Source organism: Leopardus geoffroyi, chromosome C1, assembly GCF_018350155.1.
Source record: "Leopardus geoffroyi isolate Oge1 chromosome C1, O.geoffroyi_Oge1_pat1.0, whole genome shotgun sequence".
Lineage (NCBI taxonomy): Eukaryota > Metazoa > Chordata > Mammalia > Carnivora > Felidae > Leopardus > Leopardus geoffroyi.
Window position 1 is genome coordinate 2189406 of NC_059328.1, and position 17279 is coordinate 2206684.

The window sequence follows — 17279 nt, forward strand, 5'->3', positions numbered from 1 at the left end:
TGGGGGCTTCCCTGGCTGGGGCGACCCCTTTGGAAGAGGGTGGATGGAGGCCGTTTTTCCTGCTGCTGTTCCTTTCCATCACTCTGCGGGAGGGACAGCTCCAGGCGGCCGGCCAGGCACCTCTGTCTGCGGCTCTGCTCTCCGCCCGCACCTGTGCGCGCAGCCAGACCCGCCTCGCCCAGGGAGCGAACTGGAGGGACGCAGCGGGGAGCTCCGCAGTGCCCCCCCACCCCACCCCTGCAGGCCGCCTCAACTCTCGGATCAGACCCAGGCGCGTCCGGAGGCTCCGGGCCCCGCTTCTGCGCCCGAGCCCATCCCTGCGCGGTCTTGGTGGAGGACCCCCGCTCTCACGCCTGGGACCCCCTGGGGCCCAGCGACTCCTTCGGCCTCTCTCCCCAGCCGCCCCTCGCGCCTGACAGCTCCTCTCCCTCGCAGCGCCCCTTCCCAGCGTGCCCTCGCCCCTGCTACGCCCTCCCTCACAAGCTTCTCTTTCCCGCGGTCCCCTCTCCCCTGCGGGCCCTCTCGCCCCCGCGGCACCTACTGCCTTCCTTCCCTGCAGCTTGCACGCCCTCCGGCGGCGCCCCCGGGAGCACCTGCGGCCTGGGCTCGGCCTCCCGGCTCGCTTCGCCCCGGCCCCGCCCCTTACCCCGCCCCAGGCCCCGCCCCAGGCCCGGCTCCTCCCGGCCGGCTACACGTCTGCGCTGCTCGGAGGCCCGGGGGCCGAGGGGCTCGTGGGACACGCGTCGGGGCGCAGCTTCCTGGTGCGGGCGGACCGCGGAGGTGGACCTGGCCGCGGCCCCCCTGGCCTGTGAGCGTCGCCCAGGAGAGCGGAATTGCGGGGTAGGAGGCGGGGGAGGGTCTGGTCCGGCCAAGCGACCCCCTCTCCCCGCCCCGCCCCGGCCCAACCCGTGGAGGGACGGCCACGAGCCGGAAAGGGCCATCTGGTTCCTGCTGGCCGCCCCGGGACACCCCAGGGCTCCTCCTTTCCCTCCCCGGCTCCTCGCAGAGCCGGTCCTCTACACTTTATTTTCTGTGGGTTTTTTTCTCCCCTAATTTTCAGGTAGGAGGCATCGGCCGCACCTCGGACCTTGACCTGTGGCCTAGGAGGAGGTGAGAGATCTACTGGCCAGGCTCTGACCACCTGACCACCTTCCTGGGCGCCTGAGTCTGGGTTTTCTCGCCAGGACTCTCCCTTTGTAAGTTGTGGGCTCCTCGGGGGTGCTTTGGGAGTGAAGGGGTCTGAGGTATACGGTGGTACCCGCGAGGGCCCCCAGCTTGGCTGGTGGCTCTGGGCAGCACAGCCCCAGGCTCTTGCTACAGGGCGGGACCTTCCAGTGGGGGGCTGGAGAGTGAGGCCCTCAGGAGCCCAGCTCTGGGCACTTCACTGGCTTCTAGGGGCTTTGTCCAGTCAGGGCAGCTTGAAAGCCACAGTCTCCATCAGTTGGGAATGCTTTCTGGTGCGCACGACGGGAACTCCTTGTCCCAGGCTTGAACAGGTGTGGGTTGAGTCTTCTCACACAAAGAAGCCCACAGGTGGGTAATGGGTGTGGATTTGGAGACCCCCACGCTGTCAGGGCTGGCGCTGCGTGGATATCCGGTAGCAAAATGGCTGCTGCAGCTCCGGCCATCACTGCAGGGCGGCCAGAAAGAAGCCGCTGCTATTTCTTGTGAGAGCAAAAACCCTGCAGCTCCTGCTATGCCCAGCGGCCAAGGTATTAAGCTTGAATTAGCCCCCGGCTGTCATTTAGGGCAGCACCTTGCTGCCTGGAACCTGCTAAGGATTGTGCCCCCAGGTGGAAGGAGGTGGACGTCAGGTAGACAGCTAACAGAGTCGGCCCAGTAGCCCCTTTCCCAGACCCACCTGGGAAAGTGGAACCCACACTCAGTGCATGCTTGGCCTCCCTTGGGCCTGAGAACGGCCACTGACCCGAGTGGCTGCCACCAAGCAGGTGGCTCCCTCCTGAGAGGCAGGCCTTGAGGCTCCGAGATGGGCTCCCTCCCTTCCTCCCACTGGCCTGGGACCCGGGAGGCATTCCGGAGTTTAAGAACAGTGTCTGGGTCGGCAAGAGGCCGTTCAGGGGCCCGCTGTGCCTTTAAGCCCCTCCCCAAGTGTCCGTGGGAGGGGGTCCCGGGAAGAGAGGCGCCTGGACTCCCCCCCCCCCCCACAGGCCCCAGCTTCTCCCCCAGGCGGTGTCGGGGGAGGGGCTGCAAGTCGAGCAGGCCAGAGGACATAGGACAGGGCCGCCGGCCTGCCCCGGCCAGCCAGCCAGCCTGTACCAGCCGCCGCCCCGTCCCTGTCCTTCCCTGCCTGCGGGGAAGCTCTGGGGCCTGATCTGTCGGGAACGGGGAGGGGGGCAGCAGTTATCCGCCCAAGGACCCGCCGCGTCCAGTCTCCAGGGCCCAGCAGCTGTCCCGGAGGCCCCCGCGAAGGCCTGGCCTGGGTGGAGGCAGCCTCTCACATTCCTGAGGGTAGGGTTTGGCGGATTTGCAGCCTCCCTGGGTTGGATTCCCGCTTTGCCAGCTCCCATGTGACCCTGGCAAGTGGCTTGACCACTTGGCGTCGGTTCACCTGCTGAGCCAGGTGAGAAGGTTCCGGTGCCCGCCCCCCCCTCCGCCCCCTCAGCCCGCCCCTCCCCCCTCAGCCTGCTCCCCGCCCCCGCAGCGCCCCCACCCCACGCCCCGCCCCCTCAGCCCCCTTCCCCATCCCCTCAGCCCCTCCCCTGCTCCTCTGGCCATAGCCCGGGCAGCATGCAGACCCAGCAGAGTGGTGTCCAGTACAGCAGGTGGGATGACAGCAGCCGGGACGAAGTCCACGTGGCTGCGGTGTCCAGCACGGAGGAGGCCTCAAGCTGGGCGAGGTGAGGGCTGGGGGGAGGAGCCCCGCCCACTGGGTCATGCCCTCTGCCTCCTTGTCTCCGCCTGTCAGCAGAGTGCCAGGCCCTCCTCCTTCGGGGCCCACTGCCCCCCTCCCCCCCTCGCCCAGCCCCCGCAGCCCCTGCAGCCCCCGCAGCCCACTCGGGCTCACGTGCTGGCCGTTCCCTCTCCAGGATCTCCCGGAAGCTGTGCTCAGGCAAGCTGGGCATTGCCCTGAAGGTGCTGGGCGGAGTGGCCCTCTTCTGGGCCGTCTTCATCCTGGGCTACGTCACCGGCTACTACGTGCACAAGTGCAAATAAGGCTTCCCAGCATGCACGCATGTGCCCGGGGACGCGGGCCCGGGCGGACACCCCTGTACACCAGAATCCCCCTTGCATGCACAGACCCTCATGTACACGGATCCTCGTATACACCAGGTTTTCTCCACGTGCATAGACTCACCGCCCCCCCCACAGACCCCACTGTGCAGCAAGCAGTCACTGGCCATCCGGGGGCACGCAGAGGAACAGGGACATAGGTCCTCGATGACATATACACATGCCTCGCACAGGCAGCCAGCCAGGGGCACACGTGGCTGGGAGACTCGGCCCAGTCTGAGCTGGGACCACGGGACACACCCTCTGGGTCCTCCCTGAGCGGGTGCTGTATGGGACTGGGGGTGCCTGGGTGGGCCTCTGGGCCCTCCTGTTTTGTAAGCATGGCTCTGGGGGAGGCGGGGCTATGTATGCCCCTCTGCCGCGCCCCCCCCCCCCCACCCGGCTGAAACCCCATCCTGGAAGTCGATCCTGGGCAGGGTGGGGAGCAGGAGCCACCCTCAAGTGTTGTCTGCGGTGGGGTGGGCATAGTTGCTCCGGGGCTTGGAGCCAGCAGGAAGCTGCTGCCCCCGCCATGCCCAGGGCGGATGGGAACCTGTGCACCGATGCAGTCATTAAAAGTCTGTTGCATGAAGGTTGGGTGAGGGCCTCTCCCACGGGGGCCCCCCAGGCGCCTGCCCACGTGAGGCCAGCTGGAGGCCCTCGGACAACAGTGGGAGGCTTCTGGGAAGGGCCCTTCCACTTGGCTCTGGGACTCCGTGTGTGTTGGGTGCGCCCTCTGGTGGGAAGCGAGCCCCTGGGGGTTGGCCTGAGGGCTGGCAGGTGGCAGGACGTCTTCCTGCCTCGCCCAACCGACCGTGGACAAGGCCTCGGGGCTCAGGCTGCTCCTGCCTGCCCAGCGGATTCCCGAGACCTGCCCTCCTGGGCCTGTGCTCACCCCCACCTACTTGCCGCAAGCTCACATCTCTGGCCCCGCAGACCCTTTGTGGCAGAAACACAAAGTTAGGAGAGTGCTTCTTCCCCAAGGACTGAGGGCTGGAGATGAAGGACAGACACTTTCCTTGTGGAGCTTGAGGTTGAAGGCCACGTGGCAAGCCTGCGTGTCCGAGGCCAAGCTGGAGGGGAAGGGCAGAGACGAACCCCCCCCACCCCCGCAAAGACCCGCCTGCCCGTCGGGCAGGGCTGCACCCAGGTCATCCCGGCCAGGCCCTGTCCACCAGGAAAGCAGAGCACCAGGTGGGGTCTGTCCTGGGCGGGGGTCTCCAAGCAGCGATGCTTCAGTAGCGATCGGCTGCGGGCTGGGGGCAAGGAGAGCTGGTTAGGGGACAGCGGCAGAGGGTCTGGTCCAGCCAGCCCCCCATCTCTGGGGCTCAGCACCTGTCTCCAAAAGACCCCACTTCCCAGCCCTGTTTGGGCTTCCACACTGCAGGCCCACGTCTGTCCAGCCCAACTTTGGTGCCCCGGCTGGAGCCACCACAGGATGGGCACTGGGTGGGCGGGACTCAGTTGGGCTGCATGGCCTCCGTGGACTCCAAGAGGTTGGCACTCTGCTCCTGAGGTGCAGGGGCTGGGCGTAGCCACTGCCGAGAGCCGGGCTGGGGTGCTGGACGGAAAGGAGGCCCACGGCTGCTCTCTCTACGGCCGTTCTGGCCTCCCTAGCTCCCGAAATGCCTTGCAGGCTCTGGGGTCATGCTCCCTGGGCAGCCGGAGGGCAGGACGGAGTGGGTCTGCTGAAGGGCAGGTCAGATGGAACTGGCCGGGGACAAGGCTGGAGTACAGTGGGCGGGGGAGGGGCGGGGAGGATAGGGTGGGGTAAGGAGGGGCAGTGAGCAGGTGCTGTCCAGGCACGTGGGTGCTGGCGGGATCAGGGGAGGGAGGTGCCCTCAGCCTGTGCAGCTCATCTAGCCCCGCCCAGTGAGCCCTGTGGGTCCACATACCTACTCCCTGGACTGGGGGTCCCCACAGGGGACAGATGACGGGCCGTTTGATGCAGACTTCATGCCCTGTGTGCCCTGAGGCCCCTAAGCCCCCAGGTGAGAGTGGGGTGCACAGTCCATTCCCTACACAGCGTCCCCTTCCCTGGGCTCCGCCAGCAGCCTGGCCTCTGGCGCACACGACCCCTCCCCCCGCCCAGGTGTGGTCTCCAGGCCTGGCCAGAGCCGGATTGGCTGCAACAGAGGTGGTGGTTCCTGCCCCACGGCCCCCTGGGGCCACATACCCTGGGGAGCCCCCTTCTGGCCCTGGGGGGTAGGGGAGGATGCTGGGAAAGGGATGTGGTGCCCTGCCATCTTGCCCCTGGGTGGGGGTCCACACCCCCCCCTCCCCCCCCCCACCGCTCCAGGCCTGGAGAGCCCAGCAGCCTCTCCGGGCTGAGACTGTGATGATTCAGTGCCTCTGCTCTTTGCTGGCAGGCTGGGATGGGGTGGGTCCAGGTCCTCAGTTTCCCCACAGACACTTCCCCGGGATACTGGCAGGAAAGGCTTCACTGGGGAGGAGCAGAGATGTTACTAAATGTTTATTAGAGGGCCGCACTGGCAAAGAGAAAGAGTGTCCGGGTTTAGGAGTGGGTTGGGCCGGCCAAGGGAAGACCATCCTGTTTCCGCGGTGAGTTGAATACATCCAGCACCTCACCCGGGGCTGAGCTGCGTCACAGGCGGCGGGGCTGGCGTCTCCGTCCACGTCAGCGAGGTCACAGACCAGACAGGGCCTGGCCACGGAACCGAGTGCCAGGGGCCAAGAGAACCGCTCGGCTGTGGCCCAGCCGCAGACCCCGAGCAGGCCACGGTGCCAGCAGTTGCTGTCCCGATCGCCCAAGGCTCGTAAGATGACAAGCCAGAGCCACCAACACAGACATTTGGCAGGTCTGGGGTTCACAAGACCAGGCAGAGCCACCCTGGTGCACCTGCTTCAGCCCAGCCCAGCCCAGCCCAGCCCAGCAGCCGCCACCTTCAGGGGCCAACGGGAAGGCTTGGAGGTGACCAGAGCCGGGACAGGGTCTCAAGGCAGCTGGGTCCTGTCCTACAAAGCAGGTTGGCTGAGGTCTGAGAGAACCATGTGGCTTTGTGAGTGTGCCCCCCCCCCCCCACCGCCAGGAGGAGGCTCAAGCTTCACACGTGTCTGGTCCTGACGGCTAAAGGCCTGGGTTCAGCGTGCCTCTTGCAAATGCTCCCCAAATCAGCAGAACACACGGCTCGTCTTTTGCAAGTCATAGAACACGAAACAGACGGAGTCAGTAAATGACAAAAACCGGGGAGGCAGTTTCTTGACATCCGGGCTGCCTAGGAGGCAGAGGCCAGTAAAACCCACCTACTCGGTGGCTGGCTGGTGCCTGGCTGCAAGCACGTTCTGCCTCCAGGGAGGAGTGTGTGTGCTCGCTCGCTCACACACACACACACACACACACACTCACTCACTCACTGGTGGTCTGTGGGCCCAGACATTCAAAACTGGAAATCCCTAAAACACAAGATGCTGCACAACAGTTCACCCCTCATGCGGCCATGGCCACTGTCCGTCCTTGGGCCAGCTGACGGCAGAGGACATGTCCCGTGCGTCTGTGAAGCCTGTTCTGCACCGGAAACCTGCGTGCTGGCCCTGAGCTGCATGTTCCGACATCTGCCCGTCCCTGTGGTGCGAGCGCACAAGTGAGCAAAGCCCCGATCCTCTTTCTGCCCTGCCAGGGCCGCACGAGGGACCTGTGCGGCTCTACCCCTAAAGCATCCACAGTATTAAGAAAAATGCCTTTGCCAATTCCAAGATCACATAAAAATATTCTTTTCATAAAAAGATGATTTGTGGCCAGCTAGGGACATGGCGTCACTCCAGGCCTCTAAGCTGCACTACTGGTTCGGTGCGATTTTAAAAGCTGCTGTATCGTGGAAAAATAATTGGTGTGGTTCTGTAAAACGCACATTGTTCAGCTTCCCAGTTTAGATCTGAACAGCGAAACCAATCCGTGTCTTTCTCCCCTGAATGACGTTAGTCGCTGTGTCTACGTGACTTCGGAACAAACATCCTGAACGGCTCACTCCAGTATTTGAGAAACTTCATACAAAGCGTTAGTACAATCAGTTTGGTGCCGAAAGGCAAAGTCACCTAAGCACGCGACAACACGCCATCATCTGTGACAGAATCGTCTGGAAAAGCAAGGGACGCGCATCTTAAAAACCACTGAGGTGAAACTTAACAAACAACATAACAGCACCGCACACACGCCCTGCCGCGGCCCGGGGCTCAGCGGATCACGGTCACGTGGGGAGCAGCGAGGCCCAGGTCCGTCTTGGAGGGGTACACCACCCTCAGGCGCCCTTCCTCATCCACCACCCGGACCTGCTCCACCACCAGGGAGGCGTTCCCAGCCTTGTCTGCACTTGTGTTCGCGCTGGGCTCCGGAAGCTGTCCAGAAAGTGCGTCGGCTTCAGTATCTGAAACGGATCCGTCCTCTTTATTTTCTAAAGTATATTTGTTGATTTCTGCCATTTTCTGCAAAAGAAAAACATGTTTTTAGAGGTGATCAGGAAAGATACGCAGCAAAGGCAGCCATGCGAGGGGTGGCAGGAAGATGGGGGTGGGGGGGGGGGGGACGACACATGTCATCTGTGCCTCGCGGCCAGAGCGCTGACGGGGCGAGATGACGAGGCTGGCTCACCAGCACCAGGGCGTCCATGATCTCTTTACATATCTGTAGACTCGTGGCGCTTGTTACTTCCAAAAACAAATCCGAGGTGGTTTTCTTAATCTTAAAAGGAAATGAGAAGGATTTCAGAAAAGAATAAAGTTGTCGAAAGTAAGACGTCAGCAACTGTTCCCAAAAAAGGCCTCTAAGACAGTGTCTGTCCCCTTCCCGAAGACAGGCATGAGCCAGAACGCCGTGCACGCGGGGGCTCTTGGTGCGGCACTGAGTGTGACGGGGACGCCCAGCTCTGTGCAAGCGGCCCGGGCTCTCAGGCCTGCGCGTCCGTCCCATGGGACATCACGTCGCTGGACGACTGACGCTTGTGCTAAGTCTGCGCGTGAAACAGCCCCAGACGCGCATGTGCAGACGGCGCCCTACCTTCGTCTTCTCGCTGTTGGTTACGGGCGGGAAGGAGATCACATCGCCCTCTGCATCCACGAGGCAGGGGTAACTTTCTTTACCGTCCAGTAAGTGCAGGTACCTGTGAGGGAGGAAACACAGAGTGGAGACGACACTACAAGAAAACGTGCCTAGAGGCCCGGACAAATCGGTTCTTTACACAAAGTCGGTGCAACACCAGCGAATGTGTCCTCAGCTCTGGACGAAGGACATTCTACAGCCTGTGCTCACACGGAACGGTGGCCGGCAGGCTGGGTGCCCTCTTGGTTCTGTGGCCACAGGTCGCCCTTCACCAACCTGTGCCCCGCGTCACATGGACAGAACGTAGGGGGTGACCGCAGTGCCCTCCTATGTCCCTGTGCATCCGGCGTGGACCCCGCTGTCCCTCCAGGCCACAGAGCCTGCACCTGAGAAAGACTGTTCTCCCCAAAGTGGCATCTGAGCCCCAGGGCCCTTGAGAGGAGAGGCCTAGAAGCGCTGCTCTCACCCCAGGCAAGAGTCCCTAGCAGCCTGGGGAACGAGGTCTGGGAGGTTTTCTCAACATCGGGGAGGAGAAGAGGAGAAGGATGCACGCCAGTCAGCCTGGGAGCGAGCGGGGGTGGGGACAGCTCCCCGAGGGGACGCCCGCTGACCTGTGCAGGCCTGAGACGTTCTGCCTCTTCTTCTGCTTCCTGTGCTCCTCGGCCTCCAGCTGTAGCTGCCGCACCAGGTCCTTGGCCTTGACTTCTCTGCGCCCCAAGGGGACGATCTGTGGGGCGGACACTGCTCCGTGAGCTCCGGGGGGTCCTCCTGTGCTCACGGGGCCATTGGTATCAACGTCCCCTCTTGGCTCTCCCTCAGGGAGCCCTATGACCGCGGGGCCCCTCTCCGGCATGCATGAGCACCCCTCGGGGACCTCACCACCACTCGTCCCCTCAAGGCGGAGCGCAGCCTCCAGCCCAGCCACAAACGACGGCGTCTCCCGGGCCTGCGGCCCCTGGACGACCCGAGGGAGGGGGCAGACCTGGACCAGCCAGGCCCACGAAGCTCAGCTCCACACGAGGGGTTTTGCGGTTTGCTATAAACCACAAGTTTTGCTTAAAAGTGACCACACGAAGGAAACCATTTTCCGGCTGCTACCTTCCCTGAGGAGTTCACTTTTACAACGGGCCTGACGAACCCGCCAGGAGAAGCCTGAGATTCTATCTCAGAACTGGCGTCACCAGAGCGCACCTGTCAGGGGGGCACGCGGACAGGGCCGCTGCAGCGGCAGGCAGGGAGGGGCGCAGGGCATCACCTTGAGGTCCTGCGGCGGGCGGGTGTCGTACAGCAGGGGCCCGCGGACGGCTCTGAGGTCGTGGGTGGCGATGGTGGCGGCCGTTCTCTTCTCACAGAGCTCCTCGTGGAGCTTGGTCTGCAACACACGGCCCGAGGCACCCAGAGCTCAGCGCCCTGCCCCCGATGCCCTGCCCCCCTGGCCTCCCCCTCGGCCTCCCCAGCCAAAAATGTATTTTGTGGAAACTTCCCCGGATGATTATCTTATCTGTTTACTGGCAGAATTTCTTGTTTCTCTAACTCTGGAACAGAGTTCAAAGAACCCTCCTTGAACTAGAATTTATGGCTGAATAAACAGAAGTAGGACTTAAAAAGAAAACTACCCCCAGCATGGTTTCCTTCTAAAACACCGATCTCTGGGTTTTAAACTCCCGGCTGGGAGTGCCCTTTGCTTCCTCCCTGAACATGAGCTTCCAGAAAGCTGCCTCTGTCCCCACGGGCCACACTGGGGGGGGCGCCTGCAAACTTCAAAGATGGGGTTTTTACTTTAAAAGCTAGCAGACTGCATACAAAAACAAATCAGGAAGTTCGGCTAGCTAAAACCCGAACAAAAACTAAACAGCTCACACGACAACAGGCTGGCCAGTGCTGACGATCTCCGTACTGTCTTCTACGAAACCAACTGTGCAATTCATTACAGAAACCCCAAATCCCATCCCCCAAGACGTCAGAAACTCTGGAAACGCTCATCTCCCATCGCAACAAAGCCTTCAGAAACGAGGCAGGCCTGGAAGGGTCTCCCTGGACGAGCTGACAGGCAGGCAGCCTCCTGGGGCCGAGGCCCAGGTCCGACCTGCCCTGGGGCACACCCGGCGGGTGTCATCCTCACCCGTGCCCGGAGCCAGGTCCTGCCATGCACAGCGTGACACCGGGCCACCTTGCCCCCCCCCCCACCCCCCCACCCCCCCACCGCGGGCCGCACACACCCACCTGGGAGGTGAGGAGCCGTCTGAGCGCGTTCCCCGTCTGCAGGTCTAGGCCCCTCACGATGGCCCCCACGATGAACGGCCGGACGTCCCTGACCGTGGGGCTGACCCGCACCGTCAGCGGGGCGGGGCTCTCGGACACGTGCAGCACCCGGAGCAGCATCCGGCCGGCGTCGCCCACCTCCTCGTCCTCCGCCTCGCCGCTCTCCCTCCTCCGCCGCTCACGCCGCCTCCTGCGGGCCTCGTCCTTCTCCGGGCCGTGCGCCTTGCCCCCGCCCCGCCCGCCGCCCCGGCCCCCGGCGCGCAGGTACTCCAGGATGGACCTGGTCTGGCAGCCGCGGACCATCTTCTCCAGCCGCCGGTCCGTCAGCTTGTTCCCCCGGAAGTTGACCTCCTTGAGCTTGGGGCAGTCGGCCAGCTCCGCCGGGACCTCGCTGAGCTGGTTGTTGGAGAGGTCCAGCGTCTGCGAGGGACACGGAGGACCCGGTCACACGCAGCCCACGCAGCCACGGGGCCGTGCCGCCTCCTCCAGCACCCCCGCCCCCGCTGCGGTCTGTGCCCAGACTGCCACCAAGCAGCCCTGAGGGGGACGGGGGGCTGGGGGGAGGGGGACAGTGGTTGCCAACGGTCCCCACGGAATGCCTGTCCTCCTCTTCCTGCTTCCCTGCAAGTTCCCTGTGACAACTGTCCCAATGGACAAGGTTAGAGGAGGAGCACAGGACACGGAGAACGTGCGGTCATGAACACTGCGTGCTTCAGAAACACGCTCCCCACAAAATGGTGCTGAGATTTTAAAAATTAGACGAACTAAACAGACAGAACACGGCATCACCCTTCATGCAGGAGCACGGTGCACGGTGCTCCAACTGTGCGTGCACAAAACGGCAGAGCGGCTCCGACCCTGGCCTGCTCTCGGCCTGCGTCTGGACCCAGGGAGGGGTGTCGCAGCCTAAAGAGGCGCACGGAAGCCGCACAAGAACCTACCGCTGCTCCTGCTGCCTGGGCTCTGACAAAACCATGTGTGGGAATCAGCAGCACAGAGACGTGTTACCAACGGGCCGCCCTGAGGGGTCAGGCGGAGCAGGAGGAACGCTAAGGAGCGAGGTCAGACCCCAGGACACCGAGGCAGCATCTTCCGGTCGTGGGGTCTCGGCTTCCCCTTCTGCAGCCGGGTAGAGGACAGGCCCCCAGGAAGAGGCCAGCCGCTGTCCCCTCTGCTCTCCTCCCAGGCAGCGCGGGGCACCGTGCACAGAGCCCCTTTCTTGTTCTCCTCCTGGGCCAGTGGGAAGCTCTGGCCTGGCCTTGCTCGGCACGGCTAAGAGCAGACAGGGGGCATAGGGCCTCGGAAGAAACCCTCCTATCTGGTCAGCTGGAGTGAGTGCGGGGGAGGGTGGCTTGGGGAGAGCTCTGGGGCACAGGGGGCCTGTCTGGACTGCACCCAGGGTCAAAGCCACACCGGCAGGTAGCCATCTGCACGCAAACCTATGGCAAGAGCTCACACTTGGTGGGCAAGACCGCTGACCAGTCCTGGTTCTGGCTGGGATGTTAACGGGCCCGGATAAAGAGGGTGACAGACTTCATCACGAACTGGAAAGGGGACAGGGGCTCTGATGATCCAGAAGATGCCTCCACTTTGGCTGGTACAGAGGGCTTCGGACAGAACTTCACAGACTCAGTTACCAACAGAGCTGTCCTGGCTCAGGCCATCAAACTGCCGAGAAGCTGGGGAGCCAGAGTGGAGGAGGGGGTCAGAGCTGGGGGAAGGGACGGTGTCGCAGAGGAGCCTCTAAAGGCTATGCTGGGGCCTCAGCAGGGCGGCAGGCTCCCATCTTGCACTCAGGATGGGGACGAGGAAAGGAGGCATGGCTTTTAGTCACCTTGGGGGACCAAGGGGCCTGAGAGGCTGTGGGCAACGCAATTTTGTACAATTGTGCCCATTTCGTGCCTCACTGGGCCCTTCTCCCCGGGTTAAGTGGGAATGGGAGTGGGGGATGAATGGACTGTATCACGGCCTGTCCCAGTCTCTGCCACACGGAGGCTTGTGAGTGGCTGACATTCTGAGGTCAGCCCCCCCCCCCCCCCCCCCCCCCGCACATGCCAGCTTTGGAGTCGGCCGCACTGTCCAGGGGGCTTTGGCCGGCTCAAGGACTGCACTGGGACGGCCCTCACTGCTGCACGGAACCAGCCAGCCGGGTAGATGGAGCGCGCAGGTAGTCCGTGGAGGGGAGACTGGGGGACGGGGCCTCACTGCCCGGCCACTTCAGCCACAGCCTCTGCAGGCCGGGGAGGTCTCCACAGAGGACAAAGGTGTGGGGTTACTGGGGGGGGCGGGGGAGCTCTGCTTTCAGAGGCAACAATGACCGAATAATGGACATTTCAGGCCCTGTGCAGCGACCCTGTGGGAGTACAAACAGGGAGGGGAGGAAGCAGCCGATCAGGGAAGTTGTGCCAGGCTCTAGAGGTGGGGGCCTTGTAGAGATGCGGACACCTGCACGTAAGGGGACAAGCCGCCCCCACACCAAGCCTGCGCTCCGCTGGCGCTGGGCACCACAGCAGCAGACTCCATGAGGTCTCACGCCTAGAAAAAAGCAACACTAATGGAAGACAGGACCTTCAGGAGACGCCGAGATGACAGGTAACGCCTGTACGCGGCTGAAATCACGCAGGACCGGGGAACAGAGCTCTTGCTTTCCGACGGAGGAAGTGGAGTCTGGACTGTAAGTGCCAATCCCCAAAAGGTACAAAATGCACAGAGGCTGAAGGGAGTGGCGTCCAGGAACCTGCCTTTGCCTGGAGCCGACCCACAAGGACACCCACTTACTCCCTTCCTGCTGGTAACACAAGCATCTCCGACCTGGGTGAGGCCGCTGACTGCCTTCTGGGAACATCCCTTCTGCTGGGATGTGCTGCTGGGGTGGGGGGTCCTAGATCCCCGGCTGGGCGAATGGGCGAACCGAAAACAACATGTCAGCCAAGGGCGTGTTGGCCAAGGGGACCCGGACGTGACCCGGGCACCCAGTGAGCCTATCACCTCTGCCCTGCTGAAAAGATAGAGATGGACGAAGGGCTCCTTGGGGCTGGACAGGGGTTTCACATGCAAAGTTTGGTTTCTCTGGGAAACCTGACCACAGTGGGAGTCCCATCTGTGAGCCACGTGGACGGTCCCAGTGAGCACGGGCCCTGAAACAGGGGGAGGCCTGGCCGGTGTGGCCTTCCAGCCGGCTTCCAGCTGCCAGGCCCATTCCTCTGTCAGCCCTGAAGGCCAGCGCCCCGGCCTGAGTCAGTCACCTATGACAAAGGCAAGGGTGACGCAATGGGCCATCATCCCTCATGCACCACAGGTGACAGAACCCCAGAGCAAGGACACACGCCACCAGGAGAAACCACTCCAGATTCTCTTAGGTCTCCCATGGGGAGCCAAGCTGGATGGCCAGACAGCAGGACAGCGATAGGGCGGGCTGGGTCCGGGCAGTTACGTAGGTGGTGAGGTTACGGCACAGTGGATACGCAGTGGTCTCTCGGGCTCCCTCGTCCCAGGTGGTGGGAGTGGGGAAGAGGGTCTGGGGCCCCCATCCGGGGCAGCTTCCTGGGGGAGGGTGCATGAGGCACGCATCTCCCTGCCTCAGGGGAAGTGAGGGGACAAGTGGGGGCCCGTGGGATGCTACTCTGGTGGCCCCCGTGGAACCGAGCCTCTGGGCATTTACATCCTGTGTGGCGTCTCCCCACGAATCTGGACTGGGCTTGCTCACTTAACCAGTGGGTGCAGTGGGAGCCAGGGTGCTGGTTCCAAGCCCCTTCTTCAAGGAGCCCTGTGGTCGGAGAACTGGGCCACCCTGCCGCGCGGGGAGAGGTGCCGAGATGACATGGGGCCAGAGGAGCCGGCACAGCATCGCAGCGGAGCCCAGCCCCGAGCACACGTGATCTATGGCAAGCCCGGGATGGAAAACGGGCAGCACGTGACATGACTGGTGTTGTTTTCGGCCACAAGGTTTTGGCACGGTCCTCAGTCACGGTGACCGCAGCACCACCGCCCCTGTTCACAGCACTGTGGCCGTCCCCAGTCTCTCACAGGTGCAGGAAATGGCAGCAATGCCAGGACACGCTGAGGGGACCCCCACCTCCGCCTGTGAGCTCAGTTCTCCACCCAGGCCGCCTCCCCGCAGCACCCACAAGGACGAGAACACGTTTGTACTCAGGACCCCAGCGCGCACACAGGGCAACGCGGCCTCGCACGGATCTGGTACCGCTCCTCACGGAGGCATCGTTTCAGAGAGGCCCCCGAAGGACAGCTGAGTCCAAGAGGGATTCCAAGCGGCTCTGGCACGACCCTCCCCAAGACACAGGCGTCTTCGTGGGGAGGAGAGCCGATGGGGGCCTAGCAGCGGCCAGAGTGGAGGAGGCCAGGGGGCTCAGCAGAGGAGACGCACCCTGAGCTGAATGCAGGTGTCTGCACACGATAAAGGCCACACGTGTCACCGGTGGGCACCACGGACGCGGTACAGAACGTCTGAAACGAAGCAGTCGTACACACTGGCAAGCGATTCCGGTGAAGTACAACACCCGATCCTGCCCTCGAGGGACCGCGCTCGGCTACACACCTGGCCCGTCAACCTTCTGGAAAACCAAGAGACCGAACAGACCCGAGCGAGCAGCGTTGTACATCACCCGTCACACCTCTGCCATAAAGGGACGCCTTATAGCCGGGGGTGACCAACAGGTCCCAGGAGCACCCCCCACAGCCTCTTCTGGAAATGCCAGCAAGCACTCGGGTGAGAGGCCTCGTCCGTTTCTCTTAACTAACATACACACACGTGCACACACATTCATGCACACTTGCAGACGCATCTTTACACAGACATACACGTTTGTAAAATCAGGTGGCAACACCTTAAGAGTAACTTCGGCTGGAAATAGATCAGTTGCTAAGCTGTATACACATTTTACTACTTAAAAAATATCTGCATGGGGTGCCTGGGAGGGCGGGGGGGGGGGGTGCTCAGCCAGTTAAATGCCTGACTCTTGATCTCAGCTCAGGTCACGACCTCACCGTTTGGGAATTTGAGCCCCGAGACCTGCTTGGGATTCTTTCTCTCTGTGCCCCTCTCCTGTGTGTGCGTGCTCGCTCAAATAAACATTAAAAAAAAAAAAAAAAGGTCTGCATGAAAAGGATGAAAAGTAGGAGCAAAAAGAAACAAAGACCTGCTTTTTTCAGGACGAAAGGAAAAGGGAACACGGGGAAAGAGGGCTGCCCAGGAGCCTCAAGACTGGAGTTAGGGCAGGGCTCTCCAATGTCCATCCTCCCCTCTCCTGCACACCTGTCTCAGCCAAGCATTACGCTGGGGCCTGCAGACCTAACGGGAGTATGTTAGCAGCCTCTGGACAACGGAGTCTAGAGAAAAGCCCAAATGATTTGTTGTGGACTCGGCAACCCCTTCTGGCCTTCGGTAAACCAGGAATAACAACTCTTACTTTAGAAGGCGGTCGTCGGGGTGAAGGGAACAGCATACAGGAAATCACACCGTGTGGCATTATGCGAAATCCCGGTAAATCACATCTCTGGGCCTTGCCTGGGTGGGTACCCCCCCCCGCCCAGAGTCACTGAATCATTTCACAAATGCGTGAAGACACAGAAATTTAGGCGTGAGACCCTGCTGTTGAGCCAACCACGCGAGGATGGGCAGCCCGGTCACGGGAGGGAGGGCGGCTGGGACTGCGGCGTCCCCGGGACGGCTCGCCTGGGAGCAGCTCCCTCCCCACCGTTCCTCCAGGGCCCCGGCTCGCAGTCCCCGCTGACCTTGAGCGAGGCCAGGTGGGCGATGTCGGGGCTGAGCTCTCGGAGGCAGTTGTCGGCGGCCGCCAGTTCACTGAGCAGGGGCAGCGCGCCGGGGCGGAAGAGCGCGGCGGGGAAGGAGTCCAGGCGGTTGCCGGTGAGGTTGAGGGTCTGCAGGCGAGGGGCGCAGCGCGCCAGGTCGGCGGGCAGCTCGCGCAGCCTGTTGCCGCTGAGGTTGAGGCTCTGCAGCTGCGGGAGGCCCGGCGGCTCGGCGGGGCCCAGGCCCTGGCCCGGCGGCAGCGCCTCCAGCGCGTTGCCGGACAGGTCGAGCACGCGCAGCGCGGGCAGCGGGCCGAGCTCGGGGCTCAGGCCGGGCCCCAGCGCGTTGCGCCGCAGCACGAGGCTGTGCAGCTGCGGGAGGCCCTGCGCCAGGCCCGGACCCGGCTCGCGCAGGCTCCCGCAGCCGCTCACCTCCAGGTAGTGCAGCAGCGGCAGCGTGAAGAGCCTCGGCGGCAGCCGCCCGCCCGCCGCGCGCACCCGCTGCTCCAGCCCGGGCCCCGTCAGCAGCAGCTCGCGCCGCCGCTCGCGCTCCGCCAGCTCCAGCTCGGGCCAGGCCTCGGGGATGGGGGCCGCCGCCGCCGCCGCCGCCGCCGCCGCCATGGCGCCACCGCTTCCGCTGCAGCTCCCGGGGCACTTCCGGGGCACGGCGCGTCACTTCCGGCTCGGGCCGGGAGGAGAGAACGCGCGGGGCGGGACTGGCCGCGCGGGGGGCGGGGCGAAGCGAGGAGGGGCGGGGCGGGCGCCTACCAGTGAAGAGTGGCGGAGAGGTGCCTCCTGGCGGCCGAGGGCCTTTGCCCGCGCTCCGGAGTCCGCACCTCGAAGAGTCACCGTAGCGGAGCGGCGCGTCCTGGGGAGGCGACCCGCCTCCCGGGTCCAGCCCCTCGCCTCGCGCTGCCCCGGGTCCGGTTCCTCGCCCTGATCGCCCTTGACCGCCCCTCGGGTCCAG

The 17279-nt window shown here is 63.5% G+C and overlaps 2 protein-coding genes across 3 annotated transcripts; one reads left to right on the forward strand and one right to left on the reverse strand.

Annotated features, from left to right (window-relative positions):
• The first annotated feature begins 668 nt into the window (after positions 1-668).
• On the forward strand, positions 669-3823 carry SMIM1 (small integral membrane protein 1 (Vel blood group)). Of its 2 annotated transcripts, none has more exons than XM_045475407.1 (4): positions 669-840; positions 1061-1196; positions 2739-2858; positions 3048-3823. In XM_045475407.1, the coding sequence occupies exons 3-4, from the start codon at positions 2749-2751 to the stop codon at positions 3172-3174; spliced, it is 237 nt and encodes a 78-aa protein (XP_045331363.1). In that variant the 5' UTR covers positions 669-840; positions 1061-1196; positions 2739-2748; the 3' UTR covers positions 3175-3823. The 2 variants fall into 2 exon arrangements, with proteins under 2 accessions (XP_045331363.1, XP_045331364.1); XM_045475408.1 differs by having other exon boundaries at positions 671-840; positions 2713-2858.
• Positions 3824-5693: 1870 nt separating this feature from the next.
• Positions 5694-16965, reverse strand: LRRC47 (leucine rich repeat containing 47). The gene is made up of 7 exons (XM_045475406.1): positions 16298-16965; positions 10508-10966; positions 9540-9656; positions 8896-9011; positions 8243-8345; positions 7838-7927; positions 5694-7671 (listed from the first exon to the last, which is right to left on the reverse strand). Exons 1-7 carry the CDS (start codon positions 16931-16933, stop codon positions 7423-7425), a joined length of 1770 nt encoding a protein of 589 aa, XP_045331362.1. The 5' UTR covers positions 16934-16965; the 3' UTR covers positions 5694-7422.
• Between the last annotated feature and the right edge of the window lie 314 nt (positions 16966-17279).